The sequence below is a fragment of the Panthera onca genome, chromosome A2 (genome assembly GCF_046562875.1).
Source record: "Panthera onca isolate mPanOnc1 chromosome A2, mPanOnc1 haplotype 2, whole genome shotgun sequence".
In the NCBI taxonomy this organism is placed as follows: Eukaryota; Metazoa; Chordata; class Mammalia; order Carnivora; family Felidae; genus Panthera; species Panthera onca.
This window is the reverse complement of record NC_138340.1, coordinates 132,849,410-132,871,909: the sequence shown is the minus strand read 5'-3', so window position 1 is coordinate 132,871,909 and position 22,500 is coordinate 132,849,410. Positions and strand designations below refer to the sequence as shown.

The following is a 22,500-nucleotide window of genomic DNA, read 5'->3' as shown; positions in this document are numbered from 1 at the left end:
TGAATCTCAGATCATGTTTTATTTGCTGGCACCTGTGCGTGCAGACTTAAGAACACTAGTCTGCTAACTGGAAAGCTATCTTGTAAACCTTTTGGTTTAAGCTCTAAAAGTCAATCCACTTACATTCAAGCTGACTTAGGTCCAATGGAATGATAATTAATTTTGCAGTCAAACTATGCTAAAGTTTTGTCAGATGTGATTACACTTTGACATTTATAAGACAGTAATGAAGGAGTAGTATGAAATGCTTTTAGTGATCTAGTGAGATCTTCAATTAGTGGTCAGAAAAAATGGTTAGCTTCTGTCAACACCTACTTTACAGTAAAATTCAGAAATTTTCCTAATCACCTTTTTAGCCTGGGCTTTCTTCTTTGTATTTTGGTTTTCTTGCCTTTATCTTTGTTGCTACAAATAACAGTTTCGAACTCAGTCTTAATTCAACAGAAAAGAAAAACTTCATTGAATATTAAAGAATACACATCAGACTAACAATATATATGTACATAAGCAACTGTCCTCTATTAGCTTTTCATTTGGTGCTGGGCAAAAGCAGAAGGATTCTACTAGTCTGTTTGGGATATAATGTGAGAAAGAATTTGGGCCTCTTAGTGTATTTTCTACTATCCTTTATTATTTAACATATGTAGGCTAAATAGTAATAACAAATGGATTCCTTTTATTTCAAACCAATGGATAAGTTGTCTGATGCCAAAGTAAAGCTCAAGCTATACATTTATTTTTAGTGCGTTTCAGAAATTAAAATGCCACAATATTTTCTCCAAAAACTTTCATAATACACACTGGATATAAAATTTCTGGGAGAGTAGCAAACACGGAAACTGAGAACTGAAAACCTTTCACAGTTTTTTGGCTTGTCTGACATTCCTCTAAACCTCAACTCTCCCCCATAATGACAAAAGAAAAGCAAAATATCCTTTCCAAGAAAATCTGTATTAGTGGTCATGTCTTCATTTCACTTTCCACACAGACACTACACTGTTTTCTGAATAACTGAACTTAATTAATTTCATAAAATATATTATTTCTTTTTACATTTCCCATACACTTTAATAAAAAGACAGTACCAGTATGGAAATGTATCTAATAAATTTTTTTCAGTATACTGGTATTACATCTATTGACAGAATTTATCTTTGAGTAAGAGAATCTAAAGCAGATCATAACAAAAATGGACTAAAAGAAAGACCTTACAATCTACTGTCATTTGTTCTGTCATCTCTATAAAGTTAATGGTTTGGAAAAATGGTCAGCCTTTGGAACCAAAGTTGATATTTAATTGAAAGGAAATGCTTTTTTAATTGTAATCTCTCCCCCCACCCCCGCACCTCTGTAATATCTTTAGTTTTTAAAAAATACTGCCATGAATGTGAAAAAAGAATCAGGAAGCTAAAATGAGGGTTCATGTTCATCTGCTTGTTAGTAATAAACATTTAGATAAATATTTGAGATGAATAAAAATGTTCCTTTCCATGTGCTATGAAGGAAATCACACTGAAGGGAAGATATGTACATTTTCTCAAAAATTCTTAATTTTGTCAGAAAGAACAACTTGGAGGAACAACATGGTGACTGGGCTAGTTCTATTTCTTAAATGACCACATTTACGAAATAGTAGCAACAGTCCTCTTAATAATCTTAATGATAAGGAATAACACGACACATTGATAAGGATGAATGTATTCAAATGAAGAAATATGAAATTAGCTGGATCAGTTTCACGTCCAATAAAATGGTAGCTCACTACTGTTTTGGTATAATAGTCATGAAAAATTTATTTAAGGCCTTTTCCAAAAGCCATAGCAATACAGGAGGCAAATTTTCTTTTAGTTGGTCAGAAATGAGAAAAAGTTTAAAAGAAAATCCTGGTGGAAGTCTTACTGTAATTCTGTTATGAAGTTATTATGATGCCAAGTACTTGTGCCTTGTTGTTAAGGTGCTTTTACTCTATACCCTGTAGTCTACCATTTGTAAACACATCTTTTTGATGTTTCTGCCAACATCCTGGCAACAAAGCAGTGCAATTTCAAATGAGCTAATTAACTTAATTGTTGATGAAGCATGAAACAGTTCATTCACCCTGTTAGCTGCTCCATGACAACATAAGAGTCTGAGCCTGTGAAGTTACTCATCTCCATAAACCTATCTGTAGCTCTCTGTTTAGATCTGTTGTATGGCAGAATTGTGCGTGGAAAATGTTTCATAAAAGATGCATATTCTTATTTGAAAAGGAACCTCTTAAAATTAAACAAAATTATCACCGTATGAAGAAATTAAGGACACACAAAGTTTTGATTTCAAGCTAGAGAAGCCATAGAATTTGTCATACAACTATACAGCCATGGGTGTTTCGCTCTGATCCTGAGGGCAACAAGTAACAAAGGTAGATGAAATACAATTATTTCTGAAAACTTTGGTTCCTATTAAATTTCATCTTTTCATTCTTATTGTTCAATAAATATGTTAAATATCATTATTTAAAGGAAGTAATATCAAGTTTGCGATTAAAAAAAATAACCCTGTAAGATATTGGGTTGAAATGTGGATATATTACATGACGCCTCATGTAATTTTACTTAAAATTTTTATTAAAAACTTGAAATTTAAGTGAATCCTGCACACGTTTCCCAATTCTTTAAAAAACCCCTATCGAATGACTTGTAAAATATTTTGATGGAAAGGTAAAGATGGACAGTCGCCTTCGTAGCCTGACTTCGGTCATACACTTGTTGGAACACACAGAAAACTCAGAGGGGGCTTATGATGGACATTTACTTCCCCCTTTCAGCTTTCTCTTGTTTATTTTCAACAGTGCGCTTGAAACTCCCCCAGAACCCACCCCCTTCCCTAAAAAAGGTACAAAACCTACTTTAAAAACTGTCCAAAATCTTCACAAATGCTTTCACAGCCTGGCCATTTGCAAACTCCATGGCCGTACAGAGTGTGAGAAGCCCCAGTCTCCTCGTGTGACGAGCTGTAGCAAAAGAACACGGCGTCAGAGTCATCTCAAAAAGCCATAATCGTTGCAGGCTGCTAGCGCCTGTCAGGTTACGATCAGTGACAAACAGGTCAAAACAGGTCAATTCAGCTCAGAGCAGTCAGAAAAATTTAATCGTTCTATTGAATAGTTCAACTGCCAAGGCTAGATGATGTTCCAATTAGAGGAGAAATAGAGCCAAAGATGACTGTTAATAAAGGATGAAAAACTAAGAGGACTGTATAATATCATATGCTAATCTTGCCATATGACCTTAATGTAACATTTACCTCTAAATAAAAAATATATATATTCACATGTGGTCAAGTGAAATAAACCTCTGTTTTTAAGAAGGTAATAGGACATCCACCATAAGATTTTTGAAATGCGCTTTTTAAAGAAGATATGGACCTTTAGGATCATTTAAATTGTTTAATATTTATGTTTGAGCCATATATATTTCCACTAGTTACTGCTGATTTTAAAAAATCTACTTTGGAACAGTATTCATTAGCTATACCCTTCTATAATTACCAAAGACTTTTGATAAGTGAGTATTATATCAGACGGAGAGAGCCTAGAAAAATCAACCAACTTCTGCAGTATATAACCATCAAATTATCTCAATTAAAACAATAGCATGAAAGCATTCAGAAGCATACCGTTTTTTAACGATGAAAACTAACAAGAAAAATTTTTCATGATACTCAAATGAAGACCAGAAACACCACCAAACTACAGCATTCTATTTTAAAGTGTACTGTAATTAAATATAGGTTTCTTAAAAAAAATTCTTTGTGAGAAAGAATTTGTTACAGCTAGGCAGACATTCATATTACATAAGAGAATACTATCAACCCACTACACTCCAATGTGAAGTTTAGAGCAAAATACCATAGGATCCTGAGTCACTCTGTTAAGAAATCCTACATTTATGCTTCATCCTTTAAAAATATAGTTTTTATGTTAAGCAATATTCTAGCTTACATATTTTACATAAACTGCTTTAAAGGACTTGATTAGATAGAGCTACATGCTTGAAACAGGGGCAGTAAATGGACAAGAGCACCTGGGTTCTCCTTTTATAAAGGCAGTTTTTACACAACTAAAATAAAACAAGAGGTTGAAAATTATCTAACATAACGTACTCAGTGTTGGTAACTGAAATCAAGTAATTTTTCCCTATGAATTTTGAGTCAAATTTACTCAGAGTTAGCATCATAAGTTTATTTTTTTTATGTAATTGCAACTTCCCTCATGCTCCAATAATAATAAAAAAAAAAGGTATACCAGATATTCTGTCTTCTGGTTTATTATGCCTGTAATTGTACCCTCATGTATATGGATTCTCTGATATCTATGGACATGTTCCTAAACATATATTAAGTACATGTTTTTAAACATTTACTAAGGGGGATATGTATGCATCTTTAGTTATTTGAAAGGGGTTCTTAAGTTTAAAAATGGTAAAATGTTCTCATTTCAGCAATCCGGCTCATCAAAACATATTAGCCATAAAAATATGTCGATACAGTAATTCCATATGCACTTATTAAAAAATAACTTTCTTCAGGCCAATTCCCCACCAAATCCATCAAATCCCTGGTATTTGAGCTACTTTCTGTAATGAAAATAATATATAAGGTAAATAACCTAAAGGTTTTTATTTAATGTGTTTTACACATTTTCCCCCTGTTAAGTACAGATCATAATCCTCAGTTTTATGAATGGTGGAAGGAGAGGTTGGTGACAGATAAATATAGAACAAATCTCATGAGATTTACCTGTCCCGCCTTGCACTTAGAACTGAAGACTGTCCATTCACTATGGAATGATGGGTTATTGGTGGTGACGCTTTGGAAGTGGTGGAGGAGGTAGTCGAGGAGGAATTGTTAGTAGTGAGGTCTAGCCCTCCATGTTTAATGCCATTGTCTTCCATACTGTGAACTCCAGTCACTTCTTTCCATAACTGCTGAATCTCAGCAGGACTTAAGCCAGCTACAAAACGAAAGAAAGCCCCACTAATATAACAAGGTAAAGTTCATATAATGAGCTTAGTGTTATTACTGGATTAATGCCAACAACAAAAGTGATGTTACCAGCATAATTAATATACAATAATAATTCACTTTACACCATCAGCACCATAGCCTTTCTCATGAATAATCAGTTATTTGTTAAAGACTACCATTTTGGGAATAGTACTGGGAATAATAGTATTGAAACTACTATCAAGGATTAATGGAAAAAACCAGCAAGTTCTACTTGAAAGTTAAATTATTTAACAGAAGCTTTTACTTATTGCTAGTGTTAAGTTTTTATCAGTAAGGAAATGAAAAAGAAATAGATTTTGAAATGAGATATATGAAAAGAAAAAAAGAAGTAAGGAGGGTAAACAAAAAAATTGTCAGGGAAAAAAAATGTCAGGGAAAAACAGTACACATTCACCTCAGAAAAAGAATACATTTGACAATTAACTTTGACAAAGTTACTTTGCCCTTTCTCAGACAGACAAAATAATTGAGTTTCATTTGGAGGTCCTAAATAAGCCAATGTTCTTACCTCCATGGATCAATTAAACAGATAATATGAAAACCTCATTTTATGGACGATAGAATAAATGAGTACCCATTTTAAACAATGCCCTGTTTCACATCATGGAAATTTACCAGATATATGAAGAATGAAAACAGAAAATCAAGGCATTTTAGCTTTTAACTCTAATTCCGAAATAAGGAATTGAGAGATTACTGTTTACTTATTATAAGTCAAATATATAACAGTACTTATATATGCCAAGTACAATGCCTTCACGGATTCTTTCCATACCTTATGCTCCTTAATCTTCACTAAATCCAATGAGTTCATAACTGTATTTCAATCAGTTCATGGATAACAAAGCAAAGTGAGGGAGAGGTTCAAAAATGTATCCAAGGTCACAAAGCTTCTATGTGGTAAAGCTTTGATTTAAATCCAGGCAGTTTTATTTGAATGCCTTTTTTCTTAAAATATTACATTAAAAATATGAAAACTATTGAATAAAGATATACAGGGGGGAAAGACAGTTGTAACTATGGTTGCTATCACTTATTGACCATCTGCTGTAGTCTGATGCTTTACATTCATAATCTCAATTAACTTCACTTGAAGCTAGGAATCATTCTACTTTACAGATGAGGGCATGGAGGTTTAAAAAGATGAAATATGTTATCAAATCACTATGCTCACAACTAGTGGACAGAATTCAAACTTAACGCACTGTTGCTCCAAAATCTAGGTTCTGCATATGTTACGTGCATCTGCAACGTCTAACACAAGGACGGAAGTACTAATCCAATAACCCCACTCCCACAACCCAGCACACATCTACATCAGATGCTACAGTGATGCCCATCAATCAAGAGGTGTGGGGGAAGGGAGCAGGATAGAACAGGCAGGGGAAACTAGGGGAAGATAACACAACATGATGTCAAGCAGAGTCAGCCTGCTCGCCCCTCCTCCTGCAACTAGGAAAACCATCAATCTAGACATAGTAGTAAGTAGCCCAAAGTGACAGAAGAATTCTCACTGCTCCAAACATAACTTCTGGTCAAATTATTCATCACAGTGGTAACCTTAAATTGCTATGCCTATCACAATTTCTTACAGATAGTTTTACTGAAAACTATCATTTTGGTGATTCTGGCTCCTGAAGATTTTAAAACAGCCTAAGACTGAAGAAAAGACTGGATAACTCAGGTTTCCAGTTATTTAAAACTATTTTTTTTTCTACATAAAAGAGGATGGCTTAATAAACTAAGGTATTACTCTGGTTATATGGGACATAATTTCTATATAAACATCATTAATTATTGCTTTAACCCAGGATTCTGAAACTTACCTGACTGTAACTTTTTGATTACCTGTCTGTATGAATTAGGTGTCCTAACAGCAAAACCCCATTAACCAATCCTTTTACATAACAGCTTTTACACATCTTCTGCATGCAAGCCCTCACCACCTCACTCTGCCTCTCTGCCCCACCATCCACTCTTGCCTGGTGTGCAGTTACCCTTTCCTGTCTTCCTGCTTTCCCCTTGCCTTGCTATAATTTACTTCTCGTCATATATCAGCCAAAATCTATCTCTTTAAATGTAAATTGGGCAATGGCATTTTCCAGACAAAGCCTCCAATGGCTTTCCAGAACACTTAGAAAAAAACACAAGAAAAGAAAGGGAACACATAACAACAAAAAACCCTACTATGGCCTGTGAGGTGCTGGCATTTATTATCTGGGTCTTGCCTGCCTCTCTGACCTCATCTATTGCTCACTCTGTACATTTCGCTCTGTTATACTTTCTTCTGCATCTTAAAGGCAGTAAATATTTGCTCCCTTTCCAGCTTTTGCTCTGGCTGTTCCCACAGCACAGGCGATTTTGGTTATAGATCTCCTCATGACTCCCTCACTTCACTCAGATGATTCAAGGCTCACCTCCTCTGAGAGGTGGTCTTAGACCATGCTTTCAACTACTGCCCCTCCCCACCTTGCCTTCTAACATTCTCTGTCACCTCACTCTGCTTTCTTTTTCCTAAGAGCATTGTCAGTCTCTGAAACTATAATATTTATCTGTTTTACTCGTTATCATCAGTCTCCCTCTTTTGCAATTTAAACTTAAAATGGTAAGAGTAGGGATTTCTTATTTTACTCATCTATCTCCAGTGCCTAGAAGAGTGCCTGGTATGTGTTCAATAAATAGTAGTTGATTTAGTTGATTATAACAGATTCATAGAGTTTTTGTAGGCATTTTGGTTTTCACATGGAAGTTCTGTGGCTCTTGCGGGGCATACTATTTATGAGTACTTGCTATCCTGTAAGGCCAATATCTAAAGAATTATAAACTAGTTGATTCTAAAGATAGAGTGGCTGATAAAATTTTATACCTTGGCTAAAGACTCTTAGATGTTTTTAGAGACTATATCAGTTAGAGATGTTATTAATAATTCAGTTTTTGAATTTTATTAATAATTTAGTTAACCTAAGTATCCACTTACCTTTTAAAAAGCAGACTTCTATTATACTATTCATTTGTATGGAAAATTAGTGGTATCAGCATGATATCACAATGATATGGCAACAAATACTAAGCACATAGATGTTTGATGAATAAATAACCTATTCGCTATCCAAATAATGATTCTTAATTAAACGAGGAAGGAAGTGGTTTTTAAATATTACAGATAAGGGGCAGAGAATAGATGATGTTAAAAAGAGACTCCTGTTAGTAGAAGTGGTTCCCCAAAGTGTCTGCATATTAGACTCACTTGGGGACATTTTAAAATTTCCAATGCCCTGACCACAGCCCAAACCAATTAAATCACAATTTCTGGAGGTAGGACACAGGTATCAGTCTGTTTCTGAAGCTCCACTGATGATTCCAACGTGCAGACAATTTTGGAGGAAAATTTTTAAAAGCAAACTGTCACATTGCGCATGAACAGAGTTTTCACACCTACAATTTACTTAGCTCTTTTCCATGGATACAAAACGATGAATATGAAACAACCAGCCAATCCGTTTTGTACAATTTTGAAAGTTTCATGAGTTTTGAAGCTTTGAGGTTTGAGAAAATTAACTTATTTTCAGGCAGTAATGTAACACATTCAATACTTCCTAAACTGTGTTCTATGGGACAGTAGTCTTCTGAACACTTCTAATCAGAGATCTAAGAGATCTCTGGTCTCTATCTTGGAGACTCATGATTAATGTTAACATATACATCAGTTCCATGATGTCTAGAAACAAAAGAAACCCTTGAGTCTCTTCTTTAACTCTTTGTTTTACAAATCCATTTGAGGATAAAAAGAAAAAAAAAACACAACAAACTCTTTTTATAATTGCATTAATTTATTTCAGTTTTAAATAACGGGTGTGGGCTTAGGATTCATCAGGTGCTCTCCAGCCCCTCCCATGAACTGCAGGCTGCCTGTTTATAAACTTAAGACTTTTTCTAAAATTAGCTTAGTTCAAAACTAAGCTTCTATTTATGCAGCCCCTTGGAACCCAACTCACTGCTCCAGTAGGTTCCTTTGTCTCTGTTTTGTTAGAAATTTACATGGTACTTCTGATATGCCAGCCACTTTTCTGCATGCTTCAGGTCTAATCTAATACCCCGAGCTACTATTATTCTCCCTATTTTAGAGATGAGGACACTGAGGAACAGGAAAGTTGAGTAACTAGCTCTAGAGCTAATTCACGGCAAAGCTCCTCACCTTTGTAGGTCATTGCTCACATAACCCTTTTCCAGGACTCCTTCCCCGGCCACCCTGTCTACAAGTTCGACCCCTACCGTTTCTAAGGTTTCTTTATTTTTTCCTATCCTGACTTAAAAAAAGAAAAAAAAAAAAAACATTCCCATAGCACTTAGCACTATACATTTTACTTAATTTGCAGTCTAAGTTCTGTGATGGCAGGAATTTTTGCCTGTCCTCTTGACTGCTTTGTCCCCAGTGCCTCTAGGAGTGCCTACAGTGAGTGAAAGCTCACTGTGTATTACTTGAAAGAGTTGTTCAATGACCAGAACAGTAGCAGTGCATAATCTGGGAATCAGTGGACTAGACCATCACAGAATAATAGTCAATTTAAAATCCCAAGTAAAGATTATTCAGTTTTCTTAGTAACTTATTTCAAGGATACATACATAACAATACTAGCACCAAAAAGTTGTATGATTATGCAATTTTAAAATTCCATGACCACAAAAAGATCAAGAAATGATGATGGATGATGGCTTGGACTGGCTCTTGTTCACTGCCAGTACTACAAATAAGCATCAAAAGGTTTGTTTTTCTAGGAGTTGAATGAATAAGTGGATGAATTCCTAATCAAATTGCATGTAATACCACAGGTAAAGCAATTAAATAATATTCCTTAATCCTAGATTCATAGTTTGTGGAGTATCTATTGGGTGAAAACCGCTGTGCTAAGAATTAATTAAAATTTGGTAATTCATATCTAGATTATACAGTCTTGGAGCACACAAGATTTAAAAATTCCAATATTTTACTTATTGGTAAAAATTACATTAGCAGCTTTTTCACACAAAAATAATGTCTTTTCATTTTTTATGTCTAGTAATTAATTTTTAATATTAAATAATTTTATACATTATGATGTAAAGTAAGTCTACTGTGATTTTTCTAAATTAACTTATTTAATAGTACTCTGCTTATTTTCTAGAGTTACTTATAAGTAAAAGCAATAAAAGCAAATTTGGTAGAAGTATTTGTATCATTCACATATTTTATTGAACCAATTTGATATTTAGTAATTTGAATTCTTGAACTATTATCATGTAATTTTCACTTTCATCTTAAATTTTACATTAAAAAAAGTAGTATATGCACATGGCCAAAATAACAGAATCATAGAGAAGGTTGTACATTGCCAAATCGAATTTCCCGAACCAGACCTGACTTCACGGTTCCTAGTTCTCTCCACAGGCAACCGTCATTCTGGCTTCTGGGCTATCCTTCAGAGACCTGTGTTCATTTATAATTTGCCAGACCTAACATATTATGGATTTATATTTGACTGGGGGCCTACTTTAACCTGTAGGTATAGTGCCCATCTTTAAAATGTATGTTTAATGAGAAGTGTACTGAATACATATTTTGCCCAAAAGCTGAATTATAAGGAGCAAAATAGCTATTTGGCTAAAACTGAGACCAAAGGCAAATATCACCACAAAGAAGGAACTTCTGGGATACCAGAATACAGGATATATATATATATATATATATATATATATATATATACACACACATATTTATATTTACATAATATTTATATTTACATTTATATATACAATCATACTATGATTTCACTATTAAAATTTTTAGAGGAGGCAGTTTTTAAGTTTGTGATTTATTTTACAAAACAGTAATTTCTCAGTTTTCCTCACCATGGAACTTTAATGGGTCAAAGTTGACATTCTGCTTTTGAGTCTTCCCTCAAGATACAAAGAGCTGACAAAAAGAACTTTAAAAAGACTTATGGCCTAAATGGAAATAAATTCATTTTAATGTATGCATGCTGGTATATGAAACAATTCTGTGACAATTAGAATTATGATATAATTTAATATATCATTACTTACATTTCCTCAAAAATTAACATGCCTAATATTTCTCTATGTATTTAACTTGTTGTGAGTTACTTTTTATACATAAAATTAATAGCATTCATAGTTAACTTTGCAAGGTTTTATTCCTGCAATCATAAATGTACATCTAAACTTCAGCTTACTGATGGAGCTTTAGCATGTAAAACCCCAAAGGAGAGTTTCCCCTCCAAGTTACAAATTAAAGACTGACTGGTATTTAAAAGGAAATACTAAGATGGTAACAATAATTCTGCACCACATGCCTTGTCCATATTGCGGTGCTGTTACCCTGATTAGATACAAAGGTGATCTATGCAAGCACATGATTACAGGTTAGGCAAAAAAATCAAGATGCCAGAAGTGATGCTGAAGTATGCATTTGGCTACTGATTTATTTATTTTAGAAAGACAGCGAGTGGAGGAGAGGGTGCGAGAGAGAGACAGAGAGACAGAGAGAGAGACAGAGAGAGAGAGAGAGAGAGAGAGAGAGAGAGAGAGAGAGAGAATCTTAAGAAGGCTCCATGTTGAGCATGCAGCCCAATGTGGGGCTTGATCCCCCACCCTGGAATCATGACCTGAGCCAAAAGGAGCAGGATAAAGAGTAGGATGCTCAACTGACTGAGCTTTGACTATTTAGATTTCCATAATCAGAGAATGAGTCAAAGCCAAATACCTGATTTTGACTGAATACTCATCCTAACGACAAACTTCAGCACATTCCTAACTCAGCATAAAGGACATTCTTATACTTTACTTAGAAAGATTTCACTTTATTATTCAACAGTTCTTTCATTCCAAACTCATCTAGTTCTAGAAGGTGTTAGTTCAAAATAGTGCTGGCTAGATATTCTAGCATTTTCTGTTTGGTCTTTCAGATTGGTAACAAAAGTGTTATATTTTAAATAGCTTTTATAAATTTAAAAACATGTAGAAAGTTGGAATGAAATAAAGTTTTTGCCACATATATTTTAGTCTCCACAGTCATAGTAAGTCTGTGAATATATTGTGTATTGGAATACACTGACTTCTATCTCATGTCAAAAACATGAGAAGTGCACGCACAATAATTTCCTATCTTCTAACCTGGAGACAATGGTACTGGGTCATGAAAATGTGTCACTAAATAATTACCAGCTGACATACAAACCGTACTATCTATGGAGTAAATAGCTTCATAATCAGTATTTTATTTGATATTGATTTACAGATCCATCCTTTTTTTATTTGACTTCTGTATACCTACAGTCACTCTATATATGATTTTTATTTATTTATTTTTAAATGTTTATTTATTTTTGAGAGAGAGAGAGAACAGGGGTGGAGCAGAGAGAGAGGGAGACAGTATCTGAAGCAGGCTCCAGCCTCCCAGCTGTCAGTGCAGAGCCCGATGTGGGGCTCGAACCCATGAACTGTGAGATCATGATCTGAGCCAAAGTCGGATGCTTAACCAACTGAGCCACCCAGGTGTCCCCATATATGCTTTTAGAGATGATAACTTAATTGCCTAATTTACATCAAAATCCAACATTATAGTAATATTCATGGTGACTTTAAATACTTAATATTTAAAATAATTCAAAGTGATATAATATATTATGTCATTTTGTAACATAGAGAAAAATGTTGATGCATCTCCCACTCCTATCAAAATTATTATAATTTTGTTACTTCTGTCTCATTCTCATACACTTATTTTATATATGGTTGAAGAAGTTGGAACTTTAAAAAGTGGCCTGAGGAAGCTGTGTTAAATCATGGGGGTAAATACTTCAAATATGGCATATTTTTAAAGATCATCATTGTGTATAAATAAATCCTACTTGGTGTTCCTGTGGTTATCATTCATGGCCAATCCATCAGTCAACCAAAAACATGGTGCAAAGTGAACTGGGAAACTGACAATGAAAATATTTAAAATATTTTTATCTGAAATAACCAAGGGTTAAGGCAGAAATAATTCAAGGCTTCCATTATCTAACAATGACTTATTTTCTTTCTCCCATTCAGTTTTGGGATTCCAGCACCACCCCATGAAGTTCTATTCCTCTGCTGTGGCTGGTTTATCTGACACATTCTGTCTGTGTTTGGCTGATGAGTCTCCGTAGTGGTACTTTTCACACTTAGTCATCGAAGCGGTGAAAAACACAATATGACTTGCATGTACTTTGTTTAAAATATAAATATTCTGCTCAAACCCAGATGTGCTTTCAGATTTATTTCAGTTTCCTCAATGTTCTCTATCTCGTGTGTGTAATCTCTCATATATTTAATGGAGAGTACAAATAGAAGAAGAGGAAAAAAATTCTATTTTAAAAAAGCTCAGAAATTAGAGTAAATTTTCATTTGAAAATCATTAAAATCGTTGTATCATAATAAATTTCTTTTTTCAGCAAGATATTTGTATGTTTGCCTTGGAAGAATGTAGTTTAACAAATATATCGCACATAGATTATATTTTACTTCTGTGGACTTCTGAGACTGAGTGTGAGCAAGGGAGGGATAGAGAGAGAGGAGACACAGAATCTGAAGCAGGCTCCAGGCTCGGAGCTGTCAGCAGAGAGCCCGACGCAGGGCCCTAACTCACAGCCCATGACCCGAGCTGAAGTCGGACGCTTAACTGACTGAGCCACCCAGGTGCCCCTCTGTGAGCATCTATTTTAAACTTTCTTGAAATGTTTATTTCAATGGTTTTACTCAAAATCATGGTAGACCTCGCTTCTCTCTATTGAGGAGAATCTTATATCATTAGATCTTAAACACAGATTTTATGTAAATTTTACTGAAAAAAAAAAAAAACAATGGTATAAATTTATTGCTTCGGTTTTAGTGTAGTTTCTACCAAAGAAATCCATGTTTATATTGAATTAATTTGTACATACCTTTCTTTTTTTTTTAAACCTTATTTCTTCATTGGTCCTCAAGTTATATTTATTTTTTCAAAGAACATAGTTAGTGAATAGAACATTCATTGCTATGGTGACACCATGGTTTATTTCAATTCTCTTTGGAATGGTCTAGAAAAGTGGGTTTATGGCCTTGTTTTTCTTCCACTATTTAATCCTTATCTTTTTTGATTTCCTAGGAGTGATTCAATCAGGTGAATCAGAAGATCTGAAATCAAGGGAAAGAGGGAATTCTAGGGAAAACATGCCATTGTGATAGTAATTTGATAAAAAAAAGTGAAAAACACTTACTGTAATGTTTTATTTTATTTTACCTTATTTTATTTTACTTTTAAAGTTTATTTATTTTGACAGGGAGAAAGATTGAGAGATAGATAGAGAGAGAGAGAGAGAGAGAGAGAGACGGAATGAGAGGGGGGGAAGGGCATAGAGGGGGTGGGAGAGAGAATCCCAAGTAGACTCCAGTGCAGAGCCTGATGTGGGGCTCAAACTCACGAACTATGATCATGACCTGAGTCAAAATCAAGAGTTGGACGTTCAACAGACTGAGCCACCCAGGTGCCCCTGCAATATTTTAAGTTTCATGTGCCAGAAACAAGATTGTGTGTGTTTTAAAGATATTTTTTTATTTGCCTAATTTTATTTTTTTCTATTTAATTGTTCTTGATTTTATTCAGAATATCCTATTGAGTCAGAAAGATGAACATAAAATACTGCAATGTGAGCCCCTTTGTAACAAACATAATTAGTCCATTTGGATTAAAGTTTGTTCTAACAAAATCCAAATGCAAATTAGAATATGCTTTTATGAAGTTTAATGATACATGACTTTTGCCTATACCAATAATTTTAGCACACAAGGAGTCATTTTGTTTACTATCATTGTTTTAAACTAAGAATGCTTTCCGTTTCCCAAAAGTTGAGTCAAATGATGAATATATACAATTGTATGATTTATAGTGTTGTATTATGGTACTATCTTATTGTATTATCAAAGTACATGCAAAGTTTTCTTATCCGAAAAATAAGGGGTGCCTGAGTGGCTCAGTTGGTTGAGCATCTGACTTTGGCTCAGGTCATGATCTGGCATTCATGGGTTTGAGCCCTACAGAGCCTTATGTAGGCTCGGAGCCTGGAGCCTGCTTTGGATTCTGTGTCTCCATCTCTCTCTGCCCCTCCCCTGCCTGTGCTCTGTCTCTCTCTGTTTCTAAATAAAATAAAATAAAATAAAATAAAATAAAATAAAATAAAATAAAATAAAATAAAACAAAATAAAATAAAATAAAATAAAATGGAAGAAAAATGAATAAGAATACAATTGGCAGCTTTTTGAAGGTGTAATTTACAATATATGCACAGGCAATATTATTTTAGAGAAAATAAGGTCAATATGCTCCCACGATTTAGATGGGATTCTACAAAGCATAGCTTGGAATGGAATATTCTCTATAGGAATACATAAAGGCTCCTTTTTATACTTAAGAGTGCTAGCATGAAGATTAGGAACTTTTAGGAACTTCTATATTTTTATTGATTTATTTTTATTTTAGAGAGAGAAGAGTACGCAGGGAGGGGAAAGGGAGAGAGGGAAAGAGAGAATCCCAAGCAGGCTCCACACTTAGCATGTAGCTCAACACAGGGCTTGATCCCACAACTCTGGGAACATGACCTGAGCCAAAATCAACAGCCTGGTCTTCAACTTGCTGAGCCAGACAGGCACCCCCTATCTGTTTTTTTTTTTTTTTTAATCAGTTTTCTACCCAAACTCCTATCAGCTCACCTTTGTTAAATGGAATGTTGTTAGCCTTCCCACTGATCCAATTCCCTGCAGGTAGGTCTTCAGTGTACATTCGATAGTGCCTAAACTGTGTTGCCCTTATAAATTATTTTCTGCTCTAAGACTAATAAGGACGCACTTAATATCTAACAAAACACTTGGAAGCAGTTTTACTACACACCTGAACTCAGTGTGTAGTAAAATCTCTGAGCCTCAAGAAAACGGGCCACGCAGCCATGTTAACGATCATGTTTTAACAATAAACCTGAAGGTCATAAAAACAAAATTTCTCGAGGTATAAGGCAGACAGGGCATGAAATGGTAGAAAGTGCCACACGAGGAGTGAAGTGTGCACACTTTGTGTGTACCTTGAGGCAGCGACTGGACAGGAAGTGCCGCCTGGCCAGGTGGGATGGAGATGAGGCCCTGACGCTGAAGGCTGAGCAGGTGCTGCTGCTGCTGGAGTTGTTGCATCTGGAGAAGCTGCTGCTGGAAGACAAGCTGCTGGGCTGCCAACTGCTGCTGCTGCTGCTGCTGCTGGTGCAGAAAAGCCGGCCCCGTAAACAGCAGGGAACACATGGTCTGCACACAGCTCTCATACAGAGAAATGCACACGCTCCTTTCACTGCCCCGGTGAGTTTCTGAATGGGCATCCCATGGTCAACGTTCGAAAGCAGAATGTGAGCAAGTTCTAGATTTTCGGTTGCCTTTCTTTCAAATATTACACAGCAGCAGAGAACCAAGGAACTTGCATGAAAGAGTATGGAACGAGCTTTAGAAAAAGTATGCTACAACAAAGTGTCAGACTTTTAAAAAAAAAATTGGCTTATTGCAGATGATGATAATAAGTTTATCTATACTAAAAAAATAACACTTTATAGTGACAGTCAACTTCAACAACACTCTTCTCTTTTTTTTTTTTTTTTTTTTTTTTCCAATTGAGTAAGTTTGATCTGCAGAGGCCCATGAATGTGGTCTCTGGTGATCTATTAGTAAACTGGATGTAGCCTTCATAGGACAGGCCTGTTAGCTTTCTCTCTTCCTCTCTTCTCTTGTTGGAATACATTAAAGGCAGAATTATGTGCAGGGCAAAAAAACAAGTGCCCTTATTATAAGGAAAAGTATAACTTCCAATTTTGTGAGGCATTACAAGACAAACCAGAGTTCTCTGGACTCGGGAGGGTATGACGAGGCAGTCACAACTGCAGAGACAGACAAGCTGCTGGGGAAGACCTTTCCTTTTTAGTTTGGGGAAAAGAGAAACTTCTGATGCGCTCACTGGAAAACAGACTGCATAATGGAGCAAGTCATGTGGATTGCCCAGAGCCTCCGGAGAAATAAGGGAGCAATTTCTATTCTGTAGTTGATGGCTGTCTGAAATTCTATTCACAAATCCAAACAGAAACAAAGCCTCAGGAGGTCAAAACTGTTTCCTGTACGTTTGCATAATGGGCAGCTTGAAGACAACGGCTCTGATACCTGCTGATCAATTTAACTACTTCAACATGTTTTGTTTGTATTATGTTTATATTTGATGCAGTTTGCTGACAAGTGCAAGCTCGGCCTGAGAAGCCAGCTTGTCAGTTTGATTTATGAGCATATCAAACTGTAACTTTCTACTCGCCACTCCAAACCTACAGTAGCAGTTCATTAATCAGGGGCCCGTGACTTTGAAATCTGTGTTCCACCGGTTTTTCCCCTAGCCCCCCACCCCACCGCGCAACCACGGGCTACATTTGCATGCATGTTCTCTGAGCTGCACCACTGAGAAAAATAAGGTTCCCTCACCAACTTAGATTCTCGGTGAATACAAGATAATCAGTACTTTGTCCACCACAGAGCTTGCTCTTTGTACACTGTGATTCATTAGTGAACATTAGACGACAGACAGCAGCATTGGATTGTAACTCTCAAGTCCCATGCTACAAAAAAGGAGAGCAGGAGAGTTCTACTGTCACTGTTATTAAGCTGGGTAAAAATGTATCATAATGCATCTTTGACAGGAGAGCCTTGCGCTAGGAAGATCTCAGGCCGCCCTGGCCTCGCGGCACCCAGTCCCCACGTGGCACCGCTGCACCCTGCCGGTGAGCCCGACGGCAGGTGGCTCCTACCTCTTTCGCCTGCTTGCCAGGATGCGGCGGCGGCGGGGGCGGCTGCTGCTGCTGCTGCTGTTGCTGCTGCTGCTGCTGCTGCTGTTGCTGCTGCTGCTGCTGCTGCTGCTGCTGTTGCTGCTGCTGCAAAAGCTGAAGATGTAACTGCTCTTGCTGTTTCTTGTAAAACTCTTGTAGTTGTTGCTGAATAAACCATTTTGACTTTAATAAATAAAGGCAAAAGTTTCATGTATTATAAATCTCCTAAACTCTTCTAGACTGGCATATGGTAGAGTATCCATTAAGGTTCACCTCCCAAGAACAACAAAAAATATGCAGTGGATGCAAGGAGACACATCTACATACATTTGTTTTTTCCAAGGCGGCTCTGAAATTTTCCAATCCAGAATCCAAAAAAATCCTAAACAGGAGGGCATAGGAAACCTGTATTCTAATGGGCCAGAACCAAATGAATACCCTAACTGATTACATCGGAAGTCCCAATGGGATATTCAAATAGGTTATATACTCTACCATTTATAAGAACCAAATATATGGCTACATAGAATCAGGTTGTTCAATTCTTATCGGGGAAAATATTTTAATCCATCAGACGTACAGAAGAATGTTAGAAGTAGAAGCAACTGGCCTGTGGCCATCAGCCATAGAAGACAGCAAAGCGATTAAATCAGTAAGAATCTGGGTAAAGCACATTATCTTCTCTAGGTTAAGTAAGTCTACAACATAAAGTCCACTTTATACACACTCGAGGCCCAATAAGGTTCGTATTGGAAATGCTAGTCTTGTCACTAAAAAAAAGATAACTTTCATGGGTTAGTAACTTGGCTGCTTAACTTTGTTTTTATAAGTAGATATTCTCTATGCCTAAACACCAAGTATATTTTGGGAAGGAAAACGTAGGATGTTACCTTCCCTATCGCAACCAAATGGCCAGTTTAAATCTCATACTTCCACGAACATAAAGGAGTGCTGAAGTGTTAAGGAGTTTTCAAAGCAAGAATTAACTAGAAGTCCCTTTGCACTCTTACTGGCAAGTGTACAAATCAAATGCTCCTAAGCATATGAATACTAAACTATTAATTTATTCCATGTTGAAGTTACGCCTCTCTCTGCTCTTACTGTAGACTTTGATGAATTTAAAAAGACCGAGGGATCTAAATTTTTTGATGTAGTTCTGCAGTCACAATGCGGCATGTATGTTCTTGCATGCTGATCAGCCGTCCCTTCAAGCGGAGAGTGACCGGCAAACATGCCCACGGCACTGTCGTCAGAGGCGCACACGTGCGCCATATGCCAGGACACCAAAGCAGGTAACCCACATTACCTGCTGCAGCATGACCGCCTGCTGCTGCTGGAGGAGGGCTTGGAGCTGCTGAGGAGACAAGACTTGCTGCTGAAGAATCTGCTGCATTTGCTGAGGGGTGATCACCTGGGGAGTCATCATGGCCACCGACACAGGCACCTGGGCAGGGACAGAAAGAGAAGGGGTGGTCATAACCAAACGTCTGCTCACTGACTTCACAGCTATAGGTCACCTCTAGTAAATCCTTTAGAAATGATGGCTCACTGTTTTGATATGATATCTGCATATTACTTAACTCTTTGAAAATACTATTAAAGTACCACAGCATGTAGACACTGGCCTCCCAGAGACATCAGATTTCATCAGATGCTATCTTTACATTCCTTACTTACCTCACATGTATTACGCTAAGATGTTGGAGCTTTGACTAGCATCGTGAAAAACAAACAATTAAATGTCAGGGTTCTCAATACTTCCTAATCGATCATCGCACCGATGTCATAGTGTTATCAACGTAAAGCCTTTGGCAATGGTTTCAAGGTAGGATTATGATAAATAATAAAGATTAAACAATTTGAAAAGTATGCATATACATATCTGTTCTCAAAGCTAGTAAAAAGAATGTATGTAGAATGCACTTACGCATAAAACATAATCACCATCTTCAAAATTTTATGGATATATGTATATCAAATATATAAATATTAGAAAAATACATATAGTAATATGTATTACTTCATGAGTACATGTCTCAACTCATATAGGATGTATATACACATGTGTTTCCACAAAATAGCAACCCAGACAGGTCCTCTCAAAGAAAAAATCATAAGCCAAGTATTCTTCTCTAAATATTTTCTTATTTCAAGCTAGCTAAACTTATACTAGGGGGTCTGGAAGTCACCTTATTCAAAGGTGATTCATTAAAATTAAAAAAAAAAGTATTTTTGCTTAAAATTGTCTTTCTTTTCAAGGTTCTGAGAATTATGGAGTCAAAAGGAAAACCAAATAAGGAGGAAGAGAAAGAAACGGGAGAAAGTGGGGGAGGGGGCAAGGAAGATACAGAGTGAGAAAGAGCTAGGGAGGAAGTTCTAAGGAAAGAGAATGGCAGGAGGGATGAATGGGACAAAACCTTGTATGAAAGCCTGTGGTAGATGGTCAGCCCGGCCACAGTCATGCTGTCGGGGGGCGTTGCTTGTATTAACCAGCATGGAATCAAACAACTTGTCAACCTGCCCAGTTTGCAACCTTTGAAAAGGCAATCACTTTCTTTCCTAGAAAGAACAATCTACTTTTACTGTAAATAAAACCATGTATTTACATAAATACTGCTTTAGAACAAATTCATGGGACAACAATGTGTCTTTGAAAACAGAAAAAGATTAATAGACTATTTTAAACAGTCATTTTAACATAGTTCAAACTTTTCTGGCACTTCATGTTATAAGGAAAGGAGAAATCAATAATGAAAAAAAGTGAGGAGAGAAAAAATAAAAGAAACCTGGGGTGGATAAAGTACCCACCCCCCACACAAACACTTCATACTTAATACTAAGAAATAACTTTGTCTTGTCTATCCCGTGCTGATATCTCAAAACATGGATTGATTAGATCTAGTTTTATGACAAAAAAGAAGCACATTATGATGGGAAAAAACTCAGTGATTATCTGAGTATTTCTGGATTATTTTAGAACATACTGACATGTTATAGGTTACTACATTTGAATGCATCATAATAAAAGGCATTCTGAAATGTGTGCTATAAAATTAATTGACCCAATGGGTTGCCCAAGTGTTTAGTTTTTAAAACCTGAGTGGCCAGTTTACTTAACTGTTTATTTCTCAATAAACAAATAGAATGGTTAGGTAAGTAGTTTTAAAAAAACCTACCACAAAGATGACTTTTCTTCCACCAATTATTTATCTCCTACTATCTCTAAATAACAAGGAATCAAACCAAAATTAAGTCAGGGTAAGACAGAAATGTTAAGCTTTAAAAAGGCTGCCAATCCAGATAGACAAAAAGACAGACAGATACTACACATATATAGACAGATACCACATATATGTAGATAGATATTATGTATATATAGATGGACAAATACATACATATAGTTATACATACACATAGATATATACCTTATATAAATTCAATCATGTGATAAAAACTTGCCACACTTCTCTCATCGAAGCCCTGTATCACGTTTTAGCATATAGAGAGCTTTCACTTAATTATCTCTACATCTGGGGCCCCTGGGTGGCTCAGTCAGTTGAATGACCTACTCTTGATTTCAGCTCAGGTTGTGATCTCACGATTCATGGGAATCAAGCCCTACATCAGTCTCCACACTGACAGCACGGATGCTACTTGGGATTCTCTCTCTCCTCTCTTCCTGTCTCTCTCTCTCTCTCAAAAAAAAAATAAACTTAAAAATTATCTCTATATCTATAATGAAAAGTACTTCATATGTGACTGATATCAAATGCACTTTTTGGGAAAAGTTTTATGAATGGAGGACTGTCATAATATACTGCAAGTTAGAGTTAGATTTCAGCTTATACAAACTGTAGGACTCTTTAAAACACACACACACACACACACACACAAACTTTGGAGTACCTGGGTGGTTCAGTTGGTTAAGCATCTGACTCTTATTCTTGGCTCAGGTCATGATCTCACAGTTCGTGGGTTTGAGCCCCCCTCAGGCTCCATGCTGACAGTGCAGAGCCTGCTTGGGATTCTCCCTGCCTCTCTCTCTGCCACTCCCCTGCTCATTCTCTATCTTTCTCTCTTAAAATAAATAAATAAACATTAAAAAAATTAAAGAACACAAACTTTATTAAAAGTAAATAAATGTATGATATAACATGTACAGAAAATTATCCGACTCTATAGCTTGTTGCAACAGTGACTCCTGGTGTACGGGCAAATTTAAGTAAGTATTCTACCTTTGTATTTTATTGTATTTTTATTTATTTAATTTTTTTCTCAATGTTTATTTAATTTTGAGAGACAGAGAGAGACAGAATATGAATGGGGAAGGGGCAGACAGAGAGAGAGCCACAGAATCCAAAGCAGGCTCCAGGCTGTGAGCTGTCAGCACAGAGCCCGATGAGGGGCTCAAACTCACAGACTGAGATCATGACCTGAGCTGAAGTCAGAGGCTTAACCGACTGAGCCACCCAGGTGCCACACAGACTGTATATATATGACAATATACAGGCATAAAGATAGGTAGAAAGACAAGCCAACTAACACATCATGAATT

At 36.2% G+C, this 22,500-nt stretch overlaps 1 protein-coding gene across 12 annotated transcripts in view; it reads right to left on the bottom strand.

The window, feature by feature from the left end:
- The window catches only part of FOXP2 (forkhead box P2), a 566,859-nt gene that overhangs the window by 49,139 nt on the left and 495,220 nt on the right, over positions 1-22,500 (bottom strand). For 11 of the 12 annotated variants that reach the window (XM_060632922.3, XM_060632931.3, XM_060632935.3 and 8 more), the window contains 5 exons: positions 19,252-19,389; positions 17,928-18,110; positions 16,185-16,353; positions 4,780-4,993; positions 2,888-2,992 (listed from right to left, as the gene is read on the bottom strand). In XM_060632922.3, coding sequence (XP_060488905.1) covers positions 2,888-2,992; positions 4,780-4,993; positions 16,185-16,353; positions 17,928-18,110; positions 19,252-19,389 — 809 coding nt within the window. The remainder of the gene's footprint in view (positions 1-2,887; positions 2,993-4,779; positions 4,994-16,184; positions 16,354-17,927; positions 18,111-19,251; positions 19,390-22,500) is intronic. The other variant, XM_060632934.3, reaches the window with a different exon arrangement.